Source organism: Oncorhynchus mykiss, chromosome 1 (assembly GCF_013265735.2).
Source record: "Oncorhynchus mykiss isolate Arlee chromosome 1, USDA_OmykA_1.1, whole genome shotgun sequence".
In the NCBI taxonomy this organism is placed as follows: Eukaryota; Metazoa; Chordata; class Actinopteri; order Salmoniformes; family Salmonidae; genus Oncorhynchus; species Oncorhynchus mykiss.
The window spans coordinates 4076636-4096072 of NC_048565.1; the positions used below are offsets into that span (position 1 = coordinate 4076636).

Here is a 19437-nt window from a genome sequence, read left to right on the forward strand (position 1 = left end):
ACACAGGCAGTAGGGATAGGTAACTAACTAACTAGGACTCTGGTACACAACAACCGGGATAGGTAGCTAACTAACTAGGACTCTGGTACACAGCAGCCAGGGTAGGTAACTAACTAGGACTCTGGTACACAACAACCGGGATAGGTAGCTAACTAACTAGGACTCTGGTACACAGCAGCAGGGATAGGTAACTAACTAACTAGGACTCTGGTACACAGGCAGCAGGGATAGGTAACTAACTAACTAGGACTCTGGTACACAGCAGCAGGGATAGGTAACTAACTAACTAGGACTCTGGTACACAGCAGCAGGGATAGGTAGCTAACTAACTAGGACTCCGGTACACAGCAACCGGGATAGGTAGCTAACTAACTAGGACTCTGGTACACATGCAGTAGGGATAGGTAACTAACTAACTAGGACTCTGGTACACAGCAGCAGGGATAGGTAGCTAACTAACTAGGACTCCGGTACACAGCAACCGGGATAGGTAGCTAACTAACTAGGACTCTGGTACACAGGCAGTAGGGATAGGTAACTAACTAACTAGGACTCTGGTACACAGGCAGCAGGGATAGGTAACTAACTAACTAGGACTCTGGTACACAGCAACCGGGATAGGTAGCTAACTAACTAGGACTCTGGTACACAGCAACCGGGATAGGTAGCTAACTAACTAGGACTCTGGTACACAGGCAGTAGGGATAGGTAACTAACTAACTAGGACTCTGGTACACAGGCAGTAGGGATAGGTAACTAACTAACTAGGACTCTGGTACACAACAACCGGGATAGGTAACTAACTTAACTAGGACTCTGGTACACAACAACCGGGATAGGTAGCTAACTAACTAGGACTCTGGTACACAACAACCGGGATAGGTAGCTAACTAACAAGTACTCTGGTACACAGCAGCAGGGATAGGTAACTAACTAACTAGGACTCTGGTACACAGCAGCAGGGATAGGTAGCTAACTAACTAGGACTCTGGTACACAACAACCGGGATAGGTAACTAACTAACTAGGACTCTGGTACACAGCAACCGGGATAGGTAGCTAACTAACTAGGACTCTGGTACACATGCAGTAGGGATAGGTAACTAACTAACTAGGACTCTGGTACGCAGGCAGTAGGGATAGGTAACTAACTAACTAGGACTCTGGTACACGGCAGCAGGGATAGGTAGCTAACTAACTAGGACTCTGGTACACAGGCAGTAGGGATAGGTAACTAACTAACTAGGACTCTGGTACACAGGCAGCAGGGATAGGTAACTAACTAACTAGGACTCTGGTACACAGCAGCAGGGATAGGTAACTAACTAACTAGGACTCTGGTACACAGCAGCAGGGATAGGTAGCTAACTAACTAGGACTCTGGTACACAGCAGCAGGGATAGGTAACTAACTAACTAGGACTCTGGTACACAACAACCGGGATAGGTAGCTAACTAACTAGGACTCTGGTACACAACAACCGGGATAGGTAGCTAACTAACAAGTACTCTGGTACACAGCAGCAGGGATAGGTAACTAACTAACTAGGACTCTGGTACACAGCAGCAGGGATAGGTAGCTAACTAACTAGGACTCTGGTACACAGCAGCAGGGATAGGTAGCTAACTAACTAGGACTCTGGTACACAACAACCGGGATAGGTAACTAACTAACTAGGACTCTGGTACACAACAACCGGGATAGGTAACTAACTAACTAGGACTCTGGTACACAGCAGCAGGGATAGGTAACTAACTAACTAGGACTCTGGTACGCAGGCAGTAGGGATAGGTAACTAACTAACTAGGACTCTGGTACACGGCAGCAGGGATAGGTAGCTAACTAACTAGGACTCTGGTACACAGGCAGTAGGGATAGGTAACTAACTAACTAGGACTCTGGTACACAGGCAGCAGGGATAGGTAACTAACTAACTAGGACTCTGGTACACAGCAGCAGGGATAGGTAACTAACTAACTAGGACTCTGGTACACAGCAGCAGGGATAGGTAGCTAACTAACTAGGACTCTGGTACACAGCAGCAGGGATAGGTAACTAACTAACTAGGACTCTGGTACACAACAACCGGGATAGGTAACTAACTAACTAGGACTCTGGTACACAACAACCGGGATAGGTAGCTAACTAACTAGGACTCTGGTACACAACAACCGGGATAGGTAGCTAACTAACAAGTACTCTGGTACACAGCAGCAGGGATAGGTAACTAACTAACTAGGACTCTGGTACACAGCAGCAGGGATAGGTAGCTAACTAACTAGGACTCTGGTACACAACAACCGGGATAGGTAACTAACTAACTAGGACTCTGGTACACAACAACCGGGATAGGTAACTAACTAACTAGGACTCTGGTACACAGCAGCAGGGATAGGTAACTAACTAACTAGGACTCTGGTACACAGGCAGTAGGGATAGGTAACTAACTAACTAGGACTCTGGTACACAGCAGTAGGGATAGGTAACTAACTAACTAGGACTCTGGTACGCAGGCAGTAGGGATAGGTAACTAACTAACTAGGACTCTGGTACACGGCAGCAGGGATAGGTAGCTAACTAACTAGGACTCTGGTACACAGGCAGTAGGGATAGGTAACTAACTAACTAGGACTCTGGTACACAACAACCGGGATAGGTAGCTAACTAACTAGGACTCTGGTACACAGCAGCCAGGATAGGTAACTAACTAGGACTCTGGTACACAACAACCGGGATAGGTAGCTAACTAACTAGGACTCTGGTACACAGCAGCAGGGATAGGTAACTAACTAACTAGGACTCTGGTACACAGGCAGCAGGGATAGGTAACTAACTAACTAGGACTCTGGTACACAGCAGCAGGGATAGGTAACTAACTAACTAGGACTCTGGTACACAGCAGCAGGGATAGGTAGCTAACTAACTAGGACTCTGGTACACAGCAGCAGGGATAGGTAACTAACTAACTAGGACTCTGGTACACAGGCAGTAGGGATAGGTAACTAACTAACTAGGACTCTGGTACACAGGCAGCAGGGATAGGTAACTAACTAACTAGGACTCTGGTACACAGCAACCGGGATAGGTAGCTAACTAACTAGGACTCTGGTACACAACAACCGGGATAGGTAACTAACTAACTAGGACTCTGGTACACAGCAGCAGGGATAGGTAACTAACTAACTAGGACTCTGGTACACAACAACCGGGATAGGTAACTAACTAACTAGGACTCTGGTACACAGCAGCAGGGATAGGTAACTAACTAACTAGGACTCTGGTACACAGGCAGTAGGGATAGGTAACTAACTAACTAGGACTCTGGTACACAGCAACCGGGATAGGTAACTAACTAACTAGGACTCTGGTACACAGCAGCAGGGATAGGTAACTAACTAACTAGGACTCTGGTACACAACAACCGGGATAGGTAACTAACTAACTAGGACTCTGGTACACAGCAGCAGGGATAGATAACTAACTAACTAGGACTCTGGTACACAGCAGCAGGGATAGGTAGCTAACTAACTAGGACTCTGGTACACAGCAGCAGGGATAGGTAACTAACTAACTAGGACTCTGGTACACAACAACCGGGATAGGTAACTAACTAACTAGGACTCTGGTACACAACAACCGGGATAGGTAGCTAACTAACAAGTACTCTGGTACACAGCAGCAGGGATAGGTAACTAACTAACTAGGACTCTGGTACACAGCAGCAGGGATAGGTAACTAACTAACTAGGACTCTGGTACACGGCAGCAGGGATAGGTAGCTAACTAACAAGTACTCTGGTACACAGCAGCAGGGATAGGTAACTAACTAACTAGGACTCTGGTACACAGCAGCAGGGATAGGTAACTAACTAACTAGGACTCTGGTACACAGGCAGCAGGGATAGGTAACTAACTAACTAGGACTCTGGTACACAGCAGCAGGGATAGGTAGCTAACTAACTAGGACTCTGGATAACGTTAGTTGGCTAGGTAACTGGCAATAGCACCAAAGGGACCATTATCTAGCTTGTCTTTTGTCTTTAGGTTTGTTTAGGTTTGTTCTCTGATTACACGCAAGTGTCAAGGCCAATAGTTTACACAGATGACTTCAGCCATGTGAAAAACCTTCCATAGCAAAATATAGCTGGTTTCGTTTGCGTGTAGCTTGCCTCTTATCCGACTGGTGTTAGCTAGCTACTAGCGCCGTTGCTAGGCAACCTAAGTGCCTTGACCCTGTTTGAGAACTATGAGATTTTGGCGGAAGATGTGTTAGCATTGTCAGAAATGCTACAAAAAAAAAAGTAGCACATCGTTGATTCATAAATGGACAGAATTGAGTATGTGAGAGAGATAAATGATACATTTAATCAAAACTATTGTCCCTACAAAACTGTAGGTGGCAAGGCTAATGGTCACCTTATGGATGCTGTAGTTCTTATCTGATGCCTAGATATTGGGCTAAATTGGGGCAATACATTTTTCTTTTTTAATGCCAATGCTAATGTTAATGCCAATGCTAACAACCCTGTTCAAAATCCGGTATGTGGTTCTCAGTAACGGACGAACGGCTCGTGACGAAAAGGCGAGGAAGTGTGCTGTGTACCTCCAAGTCATCTGCGAAATTTTCATTGACATCGGTGTCATATTGTCTTTATCACCCTCACAATAACATTCTAGCTTAGTTCATTTCAATCAACAGTACATGGCAGCTAAAATGATCAGTTGCACTGCTGGCTTCAAGCCAGAAGAGGTCAGTGTAACCTGAATTAAAATAGACTTATTTTCCCAGACCATATCAATTTTCAAGCTCTAGCTATTCACGTCATTCAAAATAATGAAATACCACAATACATAATATATATTAATGTCTGGGCCCCGGTCTTACAACCTTAATTCTTCCCCTGAGGAAGATATGTATTATTCTCAGAAGAAGAATGAAGCACTGCTTTGTCCTCGATGTTTTGGGAAATGTTGTTTACAAGGGAATTTCAGTAATACCTTATTTGGTGGTTACCTACATAAAGACTTCCTAAAACAGCCAAGGCCCATTCATAACACACCCATAAGCAGTGTATAAAAGCATCTATGTCTGCAACCCAAACGACACCCCTTTTCCCTACATTGTGCACTACTTTTGATCAGAGCCATTTGGGGCCCTGTGTAGGGAATAGGGTGCCATTTTGGGATGCGAACTTTAGTGAGAGAGTGTTACCTACATTGCCTTCCAGTGGCATGCTGCGAGGAAAGAGGAAGTATGGGGTGGAGGTCAGGGCTAGGCTGGCAGAGGAGACGAGGAGGCCCATCCACCACGCACCCACCCAGCGAGGGTCTGTAGGGGCCAGCTCAGCGTTGGTGACTAGCGGGAGAGAGGAAAGAATAAATATGGGATGGAGGTCAGGGCTAGGCTGGCAGAGGAGACGAGGAGGCCCATCCATCCACCACGCACCCACCCAGCGAGGGTCTGTAGGGGCCAGCTCAGCGTTGGTGACTAGCGGGAGAGAGGAAAGAATAAATATGGGATGGAGGTCAGGGCTAGGCTGGCAGAGGAGACGAGGAGGCCCATCCACCACGCACCCACCCAGCGAGGGTCTGTAGGGGCCAGCTCAGCATTGGCGACTGGAGGGAGAGAGGAAGGTTAGAGAGAGAGAGACAGAAAGACAGGCAGAGATTAAGCAAGCTAGGCCGGCAGAGACGGAGAAAGAGAGGGCTCTAGAACAGTCTGAAGCACCCGGGCCTCACCCTAATACACTCTGAAGTCAAATGAGCGAGAGAGAGAGGGCTGGTAAATCCAAAACTATTTAACCTGGGCTCTGACAGATATCGTTATATTATGTTTTTTTTTAGGTTATTCCAAGAAGTCCTGAAATCAAGATCACAAATACAAACAGTTCTATTAAAAAAAAACTGACCAAAAACGACACGTATCTAGGAGTGAATGTCAGCAACACAGGTGTAGCTTTCACATGGCTGTGAACGAGCTGGGAGACGAAGCAAAAGAAGAGCATTCTATGCCATTCAAAGGAATATTCAAATAATACAATCCAATTAGGATCTGCCAACAATTATTTATTTTTTAAATACTCTATTTGGCAGCAAAGTATGGTGTTCACTCTTTACTGATGATGATTCATGAATGGGACAAACATCCAATCGAAATACTGCATGCAGAATTTTGCAAGAAAAACTCAAAATAACACATATAGAGCAGAATTGGGTTAATACCCCCTCCTCATTCAAATATATAAAAAGAGACATCACATTTTACAACCATCTAAAAACAAGTGACCCCAAAACATTCCATCACACAGCTCTACAATGTCAAGAGATGAAACCAGAGAAGAATCCCCTTAGCCAGCTGGTTCTGAGGCTCAGTTCACTAACCCAAACCAGCCCCATAGAGCCTCAAGGACAGCAGTCAACCAGCTGGATCTGAGGCTCAGTTCACTAACCCAAACCAGCCCCATAGAACCTCAGGACAGCAGTCAACCAGCTGGTTTTGAGGCTCAGTTCACTAACCCAAACCAATCACACAGAGCAGGGCTGCCCAACCCTCTTCCTGGAGATCTACCATCCTGTAGGTTATCAGTCCAACCCTCTTCCTGGAGATCTACCATCCTGTAGGTTATCAGTCCAACCCTCTTCCTGGAGATCTACCGTCCTGTAGGTTTTCAGTCCAACCCTCTTCCTGGAGATCTACTGTCCTGTGGGTTTTCAGCCCAACCATCTTCCTGGAGATCTACTGTCCTGTAGGTTTTCAGTCCAACCCTCTTCCTGGAGATCTACCGTCCTGTAGGTTATCAGTCCAACCCTCTTCCTGGAGATCTACCGTCCTGTAGGTTATCAGGACAGTAGATCTCCAGGAAAAGGTTTGGACTGAAAACCCACAGGACGGTAGATCTCCAGGAAGATAATTGAACTGATAACCTACAGGACTCTCCAGGAAGAGGGTTGGGCAACCCTGCCTCAGAGCCTCAGGACAGTAGATCTCCAGGAAGAGGGTTGGGCAACCCTGCCTCAGAGCCTCAGGACAGTAGATCTCCAGGAAGAGGGTTGGGCAACCCTGCCTCAGAGCCTCAGGACAGTAGATCTCCAGGAAGAGGGTTGGGCAACCCTGCCTCAGAGCCTCAGGACAGTAGATCTCCAGGAAGAGGGTTGGGCAACCCTGCCTTAGAGCCTCAGGACAGTAGATCTCCAGGAAGAGGGTTGGGCAACCCTGCCTCAGAGCCTCAGGACAGTAGATCTCCAGGAAGAGGGTTGGGCAACCCTGCCTTAGAGCCTCAGGACAGTAGATCTCCAGGAAGAGGGTTGGGCAACCCTGCCTCAGAGCCTCAGGACAGTAGATCTCCAGGAAGAGGGTTGGGCAACCCTGCCTCAGAGCCTCAGGACAGTAGATCTCCAGGAAGAGGGTTGGGCAACCCTGCCTCAGAGCCTCAGGACAGTAGATCTCCAGGAAGAGGGTTGGGCAACCCTGCCTCAGAGCCTCAGGACAGTAGATCTCCAGGAAGAGGGTTGGGCAACCCTGCCTCAGAGCCTCAGGACAGTAGATCTCCAGGAAGAGGGTTGGGCAACCCTGCCTCAGAGCCTCAGGACAGTAGATCTCCAGGAAGAGGGTTGGGCAACCCTGCCTCAGAGCCTCAGGACAGTAGATCTCCAGGAAGAGGGTTGGGCAACCCTGCCTCAGAGCCTCAGGACAGTAGATCTCCAGGAAGAGGGTTGGGCAACCCTGCCTCAGAGCCTCAGGACAGTAGATCTCCAGGAAGAGGGTTGGGCAACCCTGCCTCAGAGCCTCAGGACAGTAGATCTCCAGGAAGAGGGTTGGGCAACCCTGCCTCAGAGCCTCAGGACAGTAGATCTCCAGGAAGAGGGTTGGGCAACCCTGCCTCAGAGCCTCAGGACAGTAGATCTCCAGGAAGAGGGTTGGGCAACCCTGCCTCAGAGCCTCAGGACAGTAGATCTCCAGGAAGAGGGTTGGGCAACCCTGCCTCAGAGCCTCAGGACAGTAGATCTCCAGGAAGAGGGTTGGTCAACCCTGCCTTAGAGCCTCAGGACAGTAGATCTCCAGGAAGAGGGTTGGTCAACCCTGCCTTAGAGCCTCAGGACAGTAGATCTCCAGGAAGAGGGTTGGTCAACCCTGCCTTAGAGCCTCAGGACAGTAGATCTCCAGGAAGAGGGTTGGGCAACCCTGCCTTAGAGCCTCAGGACAGTAGATCTCCAGGAAGAGGGTTGGGCAACCCTGCCTCAGAGCCTCAGGACAGTAGATCTCCAGGAAGAGGGTTGGGCAACCCTGCCTCAGAGCCTCAGGACAGTAGATCTCCAGGAAGAGGGTTGGTCAACCCTGCCTTAGAGCCTCAGGACAGTAGATCTCCAGGAAGAGGGTTGGTCAACCCTGCCTTAGAGCCTCAGGACAGTAGATCTCCAGGAAGAGGGTTGGTCAACACTGCCTTAGAGCCTCAGGACAGTAGATCTCCAGGAAGAGGGTTGGTCAACCCTGCCTTAGAGCCTCAGGACAGTAGATCTCCAGGAAGAGGGTTGGGCAACCCTGCCTTAGAGCCTCAGGACAGTAGATCTCCAGGAAGAGGGTTGGGCAACCCTGCCTCAGAGCCTCAGGACAGTAGATCTCCAGGAAGAGGGTTGGTCAACCCTGCCTTAGAGCCTCAGGACAGTAGATCTCCAGGAAGAGGGTTGGTCAACCCTGCCTTAGAGCCTCAGGACAGTAGATCTCCAGGAAGAGGGTTGGTCAACCCTGCCTTAGAGCCTCAGGACAGTAGATCTCCAGGAAGAGGGTTGGTCAACCCTGCCTCAGAGCCTCAGGACAGTAGATCTCCAGGAAGAGGGTTGGGCAACCCTGCCTCAGAGCCTCAGGACAGTAGATCGTGTACTGTATCAGTCACAGGGGTCAGATAGTCTGCCGCAGTGTACTGTATCAGTCACAGGGGTCAGATAGTCTGCCACAGTGTACTGTATCAGTCACAGGGGTCAGATAGTCTGCCGCAGTGTACTGTATCAGTCACAGGGGTCAGATAGTCTGCCGCAGTGTACTGTATCAGTCACAGGGGTCAGATAGTCTGCCACAGTGTACTGTCTGTTTAGAGACAAATAGCATTGGAGTTTACTGATACAGTACACTGCGGCAGACTATCTGACCCCTGTGACTGATACAGTACACGGTGGCAGACTATCTGACCCCTGTGACTGATACAGTACACTGCGGCAGACTATCTGACCCCTGTGACTGATACAGTACACTGCGGCAGACTATCTGACCCCTGTGACTGATACAGTACACGGTGGCAGACTATCTGATCCCTGTGACTGATGGAAAACACTGACTAGGTACAGAGTCAGTGAGCACAGTCTGGCCATAGAGACTTGTCGTCATAGACAAACCTGGTTGCCCTGAGAGGACAGGCTGTGCTCACTCTGGTGTCACCTCGTTAGTCAGTATGTGTTACATCTGTGCTGGTTTGTCATCTCATTATAGTGGGAAGGTGTTTTACCTGTGCTGGCCCAGGGGGATATTTAAGAGTGGCTGGCCCAGGGGGATATTTAAGAGTGGCTGGCCCAGGGGGATATTTAAGAGTGGCTGACCCAGGGGGATATTTAAGAGTGGCTGACCCAGGGGGATATTTAAGAGTGGCTGACCCAGGGGATATTTAAGAGTGGCTGGCCCAGTGCTCCAGTTATCTTGAGAGATGTGGAGGGTTAATTATTTTAGTTGGCACTTCCTATTTGATTTCGAGACAAACGATCCTTTATCTGATCTTCCCTGTTTTCCTTTGCTTGCCTGTCTTTAAGTTTGGTGTGGGGTTTTTCCTTTGTTTGCCTCTTAGTGGGTAAATTCAGTGTTTCTTTCAGGTTCTAGTTGTTGTTGCTAGTCAACGTTTAGTGACAACCCCATGAGTGTTTGTTTTTTTAAAACCCCCACCTGTTTTGGTTGTTGTCACTGACTCTTTGTTAGTTTCCCCACCTGTTTGAGCCTCAGTTTTGGTTTTCTTACCGGGGAAAGTTATGTGACTTCTCAGTCATGTTGAGACTACCCAACTACTATTTATTTGATGTATTATTCTCATGAATATTGTTGTTGCTGTTAATGGTAATCACAGTTCCACCACTATTATTATTATTATCATTATCATTATTATGATTGCTGTTGGTCCCACCATTGTTGTTAAATGTATACGTTGACAATGGAAGTAATTTAACTTGCCGTGTCAATAAAGTCTACGAGAGAGAAAGCTCTAGAACGGTCTGAAGCATCCGGCCTCAGCCTACTACACTCTAAAGTCAAATGTCTACAGTTCGCTGATGATCTGTTGTTCCTGTCCCCAACTAAGGAGGTCCTACAGCAGCACCTAGATATTCTGCACAGATTCTGTCAGACCTGGGCCCTGACAGTTATAACACAAAGTGTTCCAAGAAAGGTCCAGTTGCCAGGACCACATATAAAAATTCCACCAAGACCTTGTTGCCCTAGAGCACACAAATTACACCCAACTTGGCATAAACATCAGCACCACAGGTAACTTCCACAAGGCTATAAACAATCTAAGAGACAAGGCAAGAAGGGCCTTCTATGCCATCAAAGAAACATAAAACACCCCAAGTAGGATCTGGCTAAGAATACTTCAATAACCTAGAATTCACAAAAAACGGGACAAACACCAAATTGAGACTTCATGCAGAATTCTGCAAAGATATCCCCATGCGTACAACTTAAAACTTCAAATAATGCATGCAGAGCAGAATTAGGAGGATTCCCTCAAATGATCAAAATCCAGAAAAGAGCCGTTAAGTTCTACAACCACCTAAAAGAAAGTGAATCTCAAAGCTTAAAAACCCTCAACTACAGATGAACCTGGAGAAGAGTTGAGAGAACAACATTGTAGTTACTCCACAATACTTAAAAACAACGCACTCAACTCCAGATGAACTTGGAGAAGAGTTGAGAGAAGAACATTGTAGTTACTCCACAATACTAAAATCAGGGTAGCCTAGTGGTTAGAGCGTTGGGCCAGTAACCGGAAGGTTGCAAGTTCAAATCTCCGAGCTGACGAGGTACAAATCTGTCGTTCTACCCCTGAACAGGCAGTTAACCCGCTGTTCCTAGGCCGTCATTGAAAATAAGATTTTGTCTGACTTGCCTAGTTAAATAAAGATAAAATAAGGATGCTAATACAGAATAAAACATATTCCTAAACATGCATCCTGTTTGCACTAAAGTAATACTGCAAAAAATGTGTTAAAGAAATTAACTTTTTGTCCTGAATACAAAACTTTATATTAATCCAACACATCACTGAGTACCACTCTTCATATTTTCAAGCAGGTGGTGACGTCTTCATGTTATGGGTATGCTTGTCATCGGCAAGGACTAGGGAGTTTTTTTTAATAGGATAAAAATAAATGGAACGGGGAAAATCCTAGAGGAAAACCTGGTTCAGTCTGCTTCCTACCCAGACATGGAGATAAATACACCTTTCAGCAGGACAATAACCTAAAACACAAGGCCAAATATACACTGGAGTTGCTTACCAAGCAATGCAATCCTACACTCCAACCAGCTAGCCAACCTCTGCCACCAATCTAACAACCAAAACCCAGTATCAACCTGAGCCGGTTCTGTCCACCACGTAACAACCCAAACGCAGTATCTACCTGAGCCGGTTCTGTGCACAACGTAACAACCCAAACGCAGTATCTACCTGAGCCGGTTCTGTCCACCACGTAACAACCCAAACGCAGTATCTACCTGAGCCGGTTCTGTCCACCACGTAACAACCCAAACGCAGTATCTACCTGAGCCGGTTCTGTCCACCACGTAACAACCCAAACGCAGTATCTACCTGAGCTGGTTCTGTCCACCACGTAACAACCCAAACGCAGTATCTACCTGAGCCGGTTCTGTCCACCACGTAACAACCCAAACGCAGTATCTACCTGAGCCGGTTCTATCCACCACGTAACAACCCAAACGCAGTATCTACCTGAGCCGGTTCTGTCCACGTCCACATAGATCCTCAGCATGACGGAGCCCAGCAGGAAGCCAAAGGCAGGTCCAAACACAGACACAGCAAACAGGATGGCTGGGAAGAGAAAAGAGACAGTCTTTAACACCACGTCCTACTGTAATACTACAGTCTGTGTTGAGCCGTAGCTGCAGTACTAAAAACCTCAAAGAAGAGACCAGCTGGATCGTGTCCGAGTGTCTGTTATTAACTAAATGAATACAATCTCTCCTCTTGTTTTTTGCTAAATAACTCCGGCAAACTTTACTTTTCATAATCTATGAGAGAAGCGATTACAACCCGCTTGTGTTCAGCTAAGGTGTTTTAGTTAGACTCGGGAGATTGTCGTAGACAACTCAGTAAAAATACTATATGGTAAAAATAGTATAGGCTAGTGTTTCCATAGGCTACAAGCCTCTTACCTACAGTGGGTATCATAAGTATTCTTCACATTTTATTGTTTATTGTTACAAATGGATTTAAGTGTCATTTTTTTTGTCAACAATCCACACAAAATCTTTCAAAGTAATTTAAAAAAATATATTTTTACATTTCTTAAAAATGAATGAAAAATGTAACAGAATGTATGTAGATTAGATAAGTATTTACCCCCCCCCCCCCCCCCCCCCCCCCACACTCTTTTCAAAATGATTCAAGCTCTGTCAAGATGTTGGGGGTCACGGATACACAGCAATGTTCAAGTCTTGCAATAGATTTTAATCAGATTTGATTGTAACTTGGTCACTCAGGAACTCCACTGTCTTCTTGGTAAGCAACTCCACTGTAGATAAGGGCCCTGCTGAAAGTTGAATTCATCTCCCAGTGTCTGGTGGAAAGCAGACTGAACCAGGTTTTCCTCTAGGATTTTGCCTGTGCTTAGTTCCATTCCGTGTCTTTTTATCCTGAAAAAAACTCCCCAGTCTTTGCTAATGTCAAGCATACCCATAACATGATGCAGCCACCACTATGCTTGAAAAAGGAAGCAGCTTTGCATTTAGGCCAAAACGTTGATTCCTTTGACATGTTTTCTTGCAGTATAACTTGAGTTGTTTTGTTTCACTCTGTCATTACGTCATTATTGAGTATCTACAGTGTTGTTGATCCATCCTCATTTTTCTGATATCACAGCCATTAAACTCTGTAGCCGTTTTAAAAATCAACAATGGCCTCGTGGTGAAATCCCTGAGCAGTTTCCTTCCTGTCCTGCCGCTCAGTTCAGAAGGTTGACTGTATCTTTGTTGTGTCTGGGGTGGTTTAATACATCATCCACAGCATAATTATTAACTTGACCACGCTTAAAGAGATATTCAATGTCTGATTTGTTATCAAAACCCATCTACCAATCAATGCCCTTCTTTTATGAGGCTTTCGAAAAGCTCCCTGGTTTTTGTAGTTGAATCTGTGCTTGAATTTCAATACTTGACTGGACAGATGTTGTACATTTTATCTGATGTATTTTGTATAGTTTGTTTTATTTATTTTAACTAGGCCAGTCTGATCAATGACAAAACAAATCTCTAATCTATTTTAATAACACTTTGTAAAGCAAGGGGGTGAATACTACTGATACCGCCTGTATGTAGAGAGACTAGTGTTTCAGTAAGCTGCAGGCCTCTTACCTATGTAGAGAGACTAGTTTCATTCAGCTACAGGCCTCTTACCTATGTAGAGGTTCTAGTGTTTCAGTAAGCTATAGGCCTCTTACCTATGTAGAGGGGGGAGTTGCCTCGTCCGGCAAAGTCATCCACATAAGAGATACCAAAGGGTTGTATGGGAACAGACCCCACTCCGAACAGCAGCTGAGCTATAGCCATGAGCAGCCACAAGTTGTTGGTGTCTGCTATACGCTTGATCTCTGTCTTCCCACAGGTCTCTGTCATGTTGGAGGTACCTTGGAGTGAACACAGGTCTTGGCGATCTAGGGAAAAAACACATCCACAGACACAAACACAAGTACAGAGACAGACAGACAGACACAGAGAGACAGACAGACAGACAGACACAGAGAGACAGACAGACAGAGTTAATTACAGACCTGTGAACAATACACAGCTATTCCTGGAGTTTGATAATGTGACCCTTCAGTGGTACCCCATGACAAGTAGCATCCAGCCAGGGTAGTGGGTCGGTATGTGTGTGTGTGTGTGTGTGTGTGTATGCATGCATGTTGTGGGTGTTTGTGTGTCTACAGGGCAGACAGAGGAGGAGGGAAGAGAATGAACAGAGCTCTGAATTAAATCAACTGCCTGAGAGACAGTCTTAATCTTCTTGGCTTTCTTGAAGTGCTCAGAGATTAACATTTTCCTGCTGATTTATGTAGAATGGGTTCAGCTAGAGAACACCTGCAGAACAGGCTGGCTTTCACAATTCACACCACTAAACAAATCCACTCCACCACACCACTAAACCAATCCACACCACCACTAAACCAATCCACCACACCACTAAACCACAACAATAAACCACTCCACCACACCACTAAACCAATCCACCACACCACTAAACCAATCCACCACACCACACCACTAAACCAATCCACCGCACCAATAAACCAATCCACCACACCACACCACACCATTAAACCAATCCACTAAACCAATCCACCACACCACTAAACCAATCCACCCCACCACACCACTAAACCAATCCACCACACCACTAAACCACTCCACTAAACCAATCCACCACACCACTAAACCAATCCACTAAACCAATCCACTCCACCACACAACTAAACCAGTCCACCACTAAACCAATCCACCACTAAACCAATCCACCCCACCACTAAAACAATCCACCCCACCACTAAAACAATCCACTCCACTACTAAAACAATCCACTCCACCACTACACTACTAAACCAATCCACTCCACCACACCACTACACCAATCCTATAAACCACCACACCACTACAATACTAAACCAATCCAATAAACCAATCCACAACACCACACCCTAAACCAATCCACCACACCACACCACTAAACCAATCAACTCCACCACACTACTAAACCAACCCCCTAAACAACTACATCAATCCACCAAACCAATCCACACCACTACACAATTATTTGACCATGCTGGTCATTTATGAACATTTGAACAGCTTGGCCATGTACAGCTTGGCCATCTGCTATAATCTCCCCCCGGTACAGCCAGAAGAGGACTGGCCACCCCTCATAGCCTGGTTCCTCTCTAGGTTTCTTCCTAGGTTTTGGCCTTTCTAGGGAGTTTTTCCTAGAAAGAGCTATATAAATACATTTGATTTGATTTGATTTACACTACAACAATCCACTCCACCACACCACTACAATACTAAACCAATCCACTACACCAATCCACTAAACCACACTACTACACCACACCAATCCACCAAACCAATCCACACCACTACGCCAATCCACCACACCATTAAACCAATCCACACCATTTAATCAATCCACCAAACCAATCCACAGCACTAAACCGATCCACCACACCACCACACCAATCCACTCCCCTCACCAATCCACACCACTAAACTAATCCACAACACCAATCCGCCACACCAATGCATCCCTCCACACTACCACACCAATACACCCCTCCACATCAATACACCCCTCCACACTACCCCACCAATACACCCCTCCACATCAATACACCCCTCCACACTATCACACCAATACACCCCTCCACACTACCACACCAATACACCCCTCCACACCAATACACCCCTCCACATCAATACACCCCTCCACACTACCCCACCAATACACCCCTCCACAATATCACACCAATACATCCCTCCACACTACCCCACCAATACACCCCTCCACACTACCCCACCAATACACCCCTCCACACTACCCCACCAATACACCCCTCCACATCAATACACCCCTCCACACTACCCCACCAATACACCCCTCCACATCAATACACCCCTCCACACTACCCCACCAATACACCCCTCCACACTACCCCACCAATACACCCCTCCACACTACCACACCAATGCATCCCTCCACACTACCACACCAATACACCCCTCCACATCAATACACCACTCCACACTACCACACCAATACCACTACACCAATCCACCACACCATTAAACCAATCCACACCATTTAATCAATCCACCAAACCAATCCACACCACTACACCAATCCACCACACCATTAAACCAATCCACACCATTTAATCAATCCACCAAACCAATCCACAGCACTAAACCGATCCACCACACCAATCCACTCCCCTCACCAATCCACACCACTAATCCACAACACCAATCCGCCACACCAATACACCTCTCCACACTACCACACCAATACACCCCTCCACATCAATACACCCCTCCACACTACCACACCAATACACCCCTCCACACTACCACACCAATACACCCCTCCACACTATGTAGAGAGACTAGTGTTTCAGTAAGCTACAGCCCTCTTACCTATGTAGAGGTTCTAGTGTTTCAGTAAGCTACAGCCCTCTTACCTATGTAGAGAGACTAGTGTTTCAGTAAGCTACAGCCCTCTTACCTATGTAGAGGTTCTAGTGTTTCAGTAAGCTACAGACCTCTTACCTATGTACCACTACAATACACCACTCCAAAACACCATTCCACTCCACTCCACCACTACAATACACCACTCCAAAACACCATTCCACTCCACTCCACCACAACACTTCAGCACACCAATCCACTACACCGCTTTTCTACACCATTCCGCTATACCACTCCATTCCAAAACATCACTCCAACACTACACCACCACTCTACCACAATACTACTCTACTCCATGACAGGCTGAACCAGGTCCAACATACTGGGACTGCTGCTTTAGAGAGACTGACTGCGGATGATGCTTGCTGCTTTAGAGAGACCGACTGCGGATGATACTTGCTGCTTTAGAAAGACCGACTGTGGATGATGCTTGCTGCTTGAGAAAGACTGACTGTGGATGATGCTTGCTGCTTTAGAAAGACCGACTGTGGATGATGCTTGCTGCTTTAGAAAGACCGACTGTGGATGATGCTTGCTGCTTTAGAGACTGACTGCGGATGATGCTTGCTGCTTTAGAGAGACTGATTGTGGATGATGCTTGCTGCTTTAGAGAGACTGATTGTGGATGATGCTTGCTGCTTTAGAGAGACCGACTGCGGATGATGCTTGCTGCTTTAGAGAGACTGATTGTGGATGATGCTTGCTGCTTTAGAGAGACCGACTGCGGATGATGCTTGCTGCTTTAGAGAGACTGATTGTGGATGATGCTTGCTGCTTTAGAGAGACCGACTGTGGATGATGCTTGCTGCTTTAGAGAGACTGATTGTGGATGATGCTTGCTGCTTTAGAGAGACCGACTGCGGATGATGCTTGCTGCTTTAGAGAGACCGACTGTGGATGATGCTTGCTGCTTTAGAGAGACTGATTGTGGATGATGCTTGCTGCTTTAGAGAGACTGATTGTGGATGATGCTTGCTGCTTTAGAGAGACTGATTGTGGATGATGCTTGCTGCTTTAGAGACCGACTGCGGATGATGCTTGCTGCTTTAGAGAGACCGACTGTGGATGATGCTTGCTGCTTTAGAGAGACTGATTGTGGATGATGCTTGCCATATACTAGGTTTTAAAACTCATGCGGCCAGTTTCCCGGACACAGACGAAAGCCTAGTCGTAGACTAAGAAGCATTTCTTACTGCTTCTCAGCAACAAGAAGGTTCACATCTGTTTTCTGGAAACTCTGCCCAAGAAGGATTTTTATTCAGAAGTGTGTTCTTTGTATTGCAGAGTACTGTAGATATAAAATATATATATATAAATATATTGAACCCCTAGATCTTACCATGTATGACAGAGTCAAACTCATAGGGCTGGGACAGGAAGTGAGGTAGGGCCAGGATCAGTGCGCTGATGGACATCAGCAGACCACCCAGTCCAATCAGACGAGGCCGATGGACCCTGCTGCCCAGGTAACTCACAAACACTATCAGAACTGTGTTCCCCACCTAGAGAAGGATGGAGACAGAGAGAGCCCTGTAATCAGGATACAGCAGGTCTGTGTTTCCCGCCAGGAGACCAGATGGAGACAGAGAGACCCTGTAGTGAGATCTGCGTCCTACCTCGTGCAGAGAGGAGACGGTACCGGAGGAGAAGCTGCTGAGGCCAAAGCGTCTCTCGATGGTGGTTATGGTGCTCTTAAAGTAGGAGCTGTACAGGAGCTGGGTGAGCTGCAGCAGGCCATGACACAGCACAAACATCTACAAGAGGAGAGAGAGAGACAGAGACCAATTTATTTTTTAAATTTATTTATTTAACCTTAATTTAACCAGGCAAGTCAGTTAAGAACAAATTCTTATTTTCAATGACGGCCTAGGAACAGTGGGTTAACTGCCTGTTCAGGGGCAGAACGACAGATTTGCACCTTGTTAGCTCGGAGATTTGAACGTGCAACCTTCTGGTTACTAGTCCAACGCTCTAACCACTAGGCTACCCTGCCATGAAATGTAAATCTGTCAGATTAAGTTGGAGATGTGTATTTTTCCTTTGACGCATCCACCTATGTCTCACTTCCGCGGTGTAAGGTGACAGAGATAGAGGGGTTGTTTGTCAGACCATGAGACATCCCGAAAATATAACACATTTTGTATTATGCTGGTTGTTTTGCTCTAGGACGCCCACAAGGCCTCACAAGACTCGTCTGAAGGTCCCCTGTACCAGTTGAAAAAAAATGAATGGAAGTACATTTTATATGGATACTGCTTAGTGCCAAAAATAAGGGGCTAAATCAAATGTAATTTGTCCCATGCACCGAAAACCAACAGGTTTTACTGTGAAATGCGGAATACAACTAGTGTAGTAGACCTTACCTGTGAAATGCGGAATACAACTAGTGTAGTAGACCTCACAGTGAAATGCGGAATACAACTAGTGTAGTAGACCTCACAGTGAAATGCGGAATACAACTAGTGTAGTAGACCTTACCTGTGAAATGCGGAATACAACTAGTGTAGTAGACCTTACCTGTGAAATGCTTACTTACAAGCCTTTAACCAACAATGCAGTTCAAGAAATAGTTAAGAAAATATTTACCGGGTGGTGAAGTGGTCCAAGGCACTGCATCGTAGTGCTAGCTGTGCCACTAGAGATCCTAGTTTGAGTCTAGGCTCTGTCGCAGCCGGCCGCGACCGGGAGACCCATGGGACGCCGCACAATTGGCCCAGAGTCGTTCGGGTTAGGGGAGGGTTTGGGCCGGCAGGAATGTCCCATCGTGCTCTAAGCGATTCCTGGGCCGGGAGTCGTGCACGTTGACACGGTCGCCATCGTGTACGGTGTTTCCTCTGACACATTGGTTGCGGCTGGCTTCTGGGTTAAGCGGGCATTGTGTCAAGAAGCAGTGCGGCTTGGCTAGGTTGTGTTTTGGAGGACGCACGGCTTTCGA

The 19437-nt window shown here is 46.6% G+C and overlaps 1 protein-coding gene across 3 annotated transcripts in view; it reads right to left on the bottom strand.

Moving 5' to 3' along the window:
- The window catches only part of LOC110524598 (solute carrier organic anion transporter family member 2A1), an 81074-nt gene that overhangs the window by 36176 nt on the left and 25461 nt on the right, over positions 1 to 19437 (bottom strand). For all 3 annotated transcript variants that reach the window (XM_036982329.1, XM_036982410.1, XM_036982495.1), the window contains exons 2-6: positions 18119 to 18256; positions 17842 to 18004; positions 13709 to 13921; positions 11983 to 12081; positions 5215 to 5354 (exon numbers count right to left, since the gene is read on the bottom strand). In XM_036982329.1, coding sequence (XP_036838224.1) covers positions 5215 to 5354; positions 11983 to 12081; positions 13709 to 13921; positions 17842 to 18004; positions 18119 to 18256 — 753 coding nt within the window. The remainder of the gene's footprint in view (positions 1 to 5214; positions 5355 to 11982; positions 12082 to 13708; positions 13922 to 17841; positions 18005 to 18118; positions 18257 to 19437) is intronic.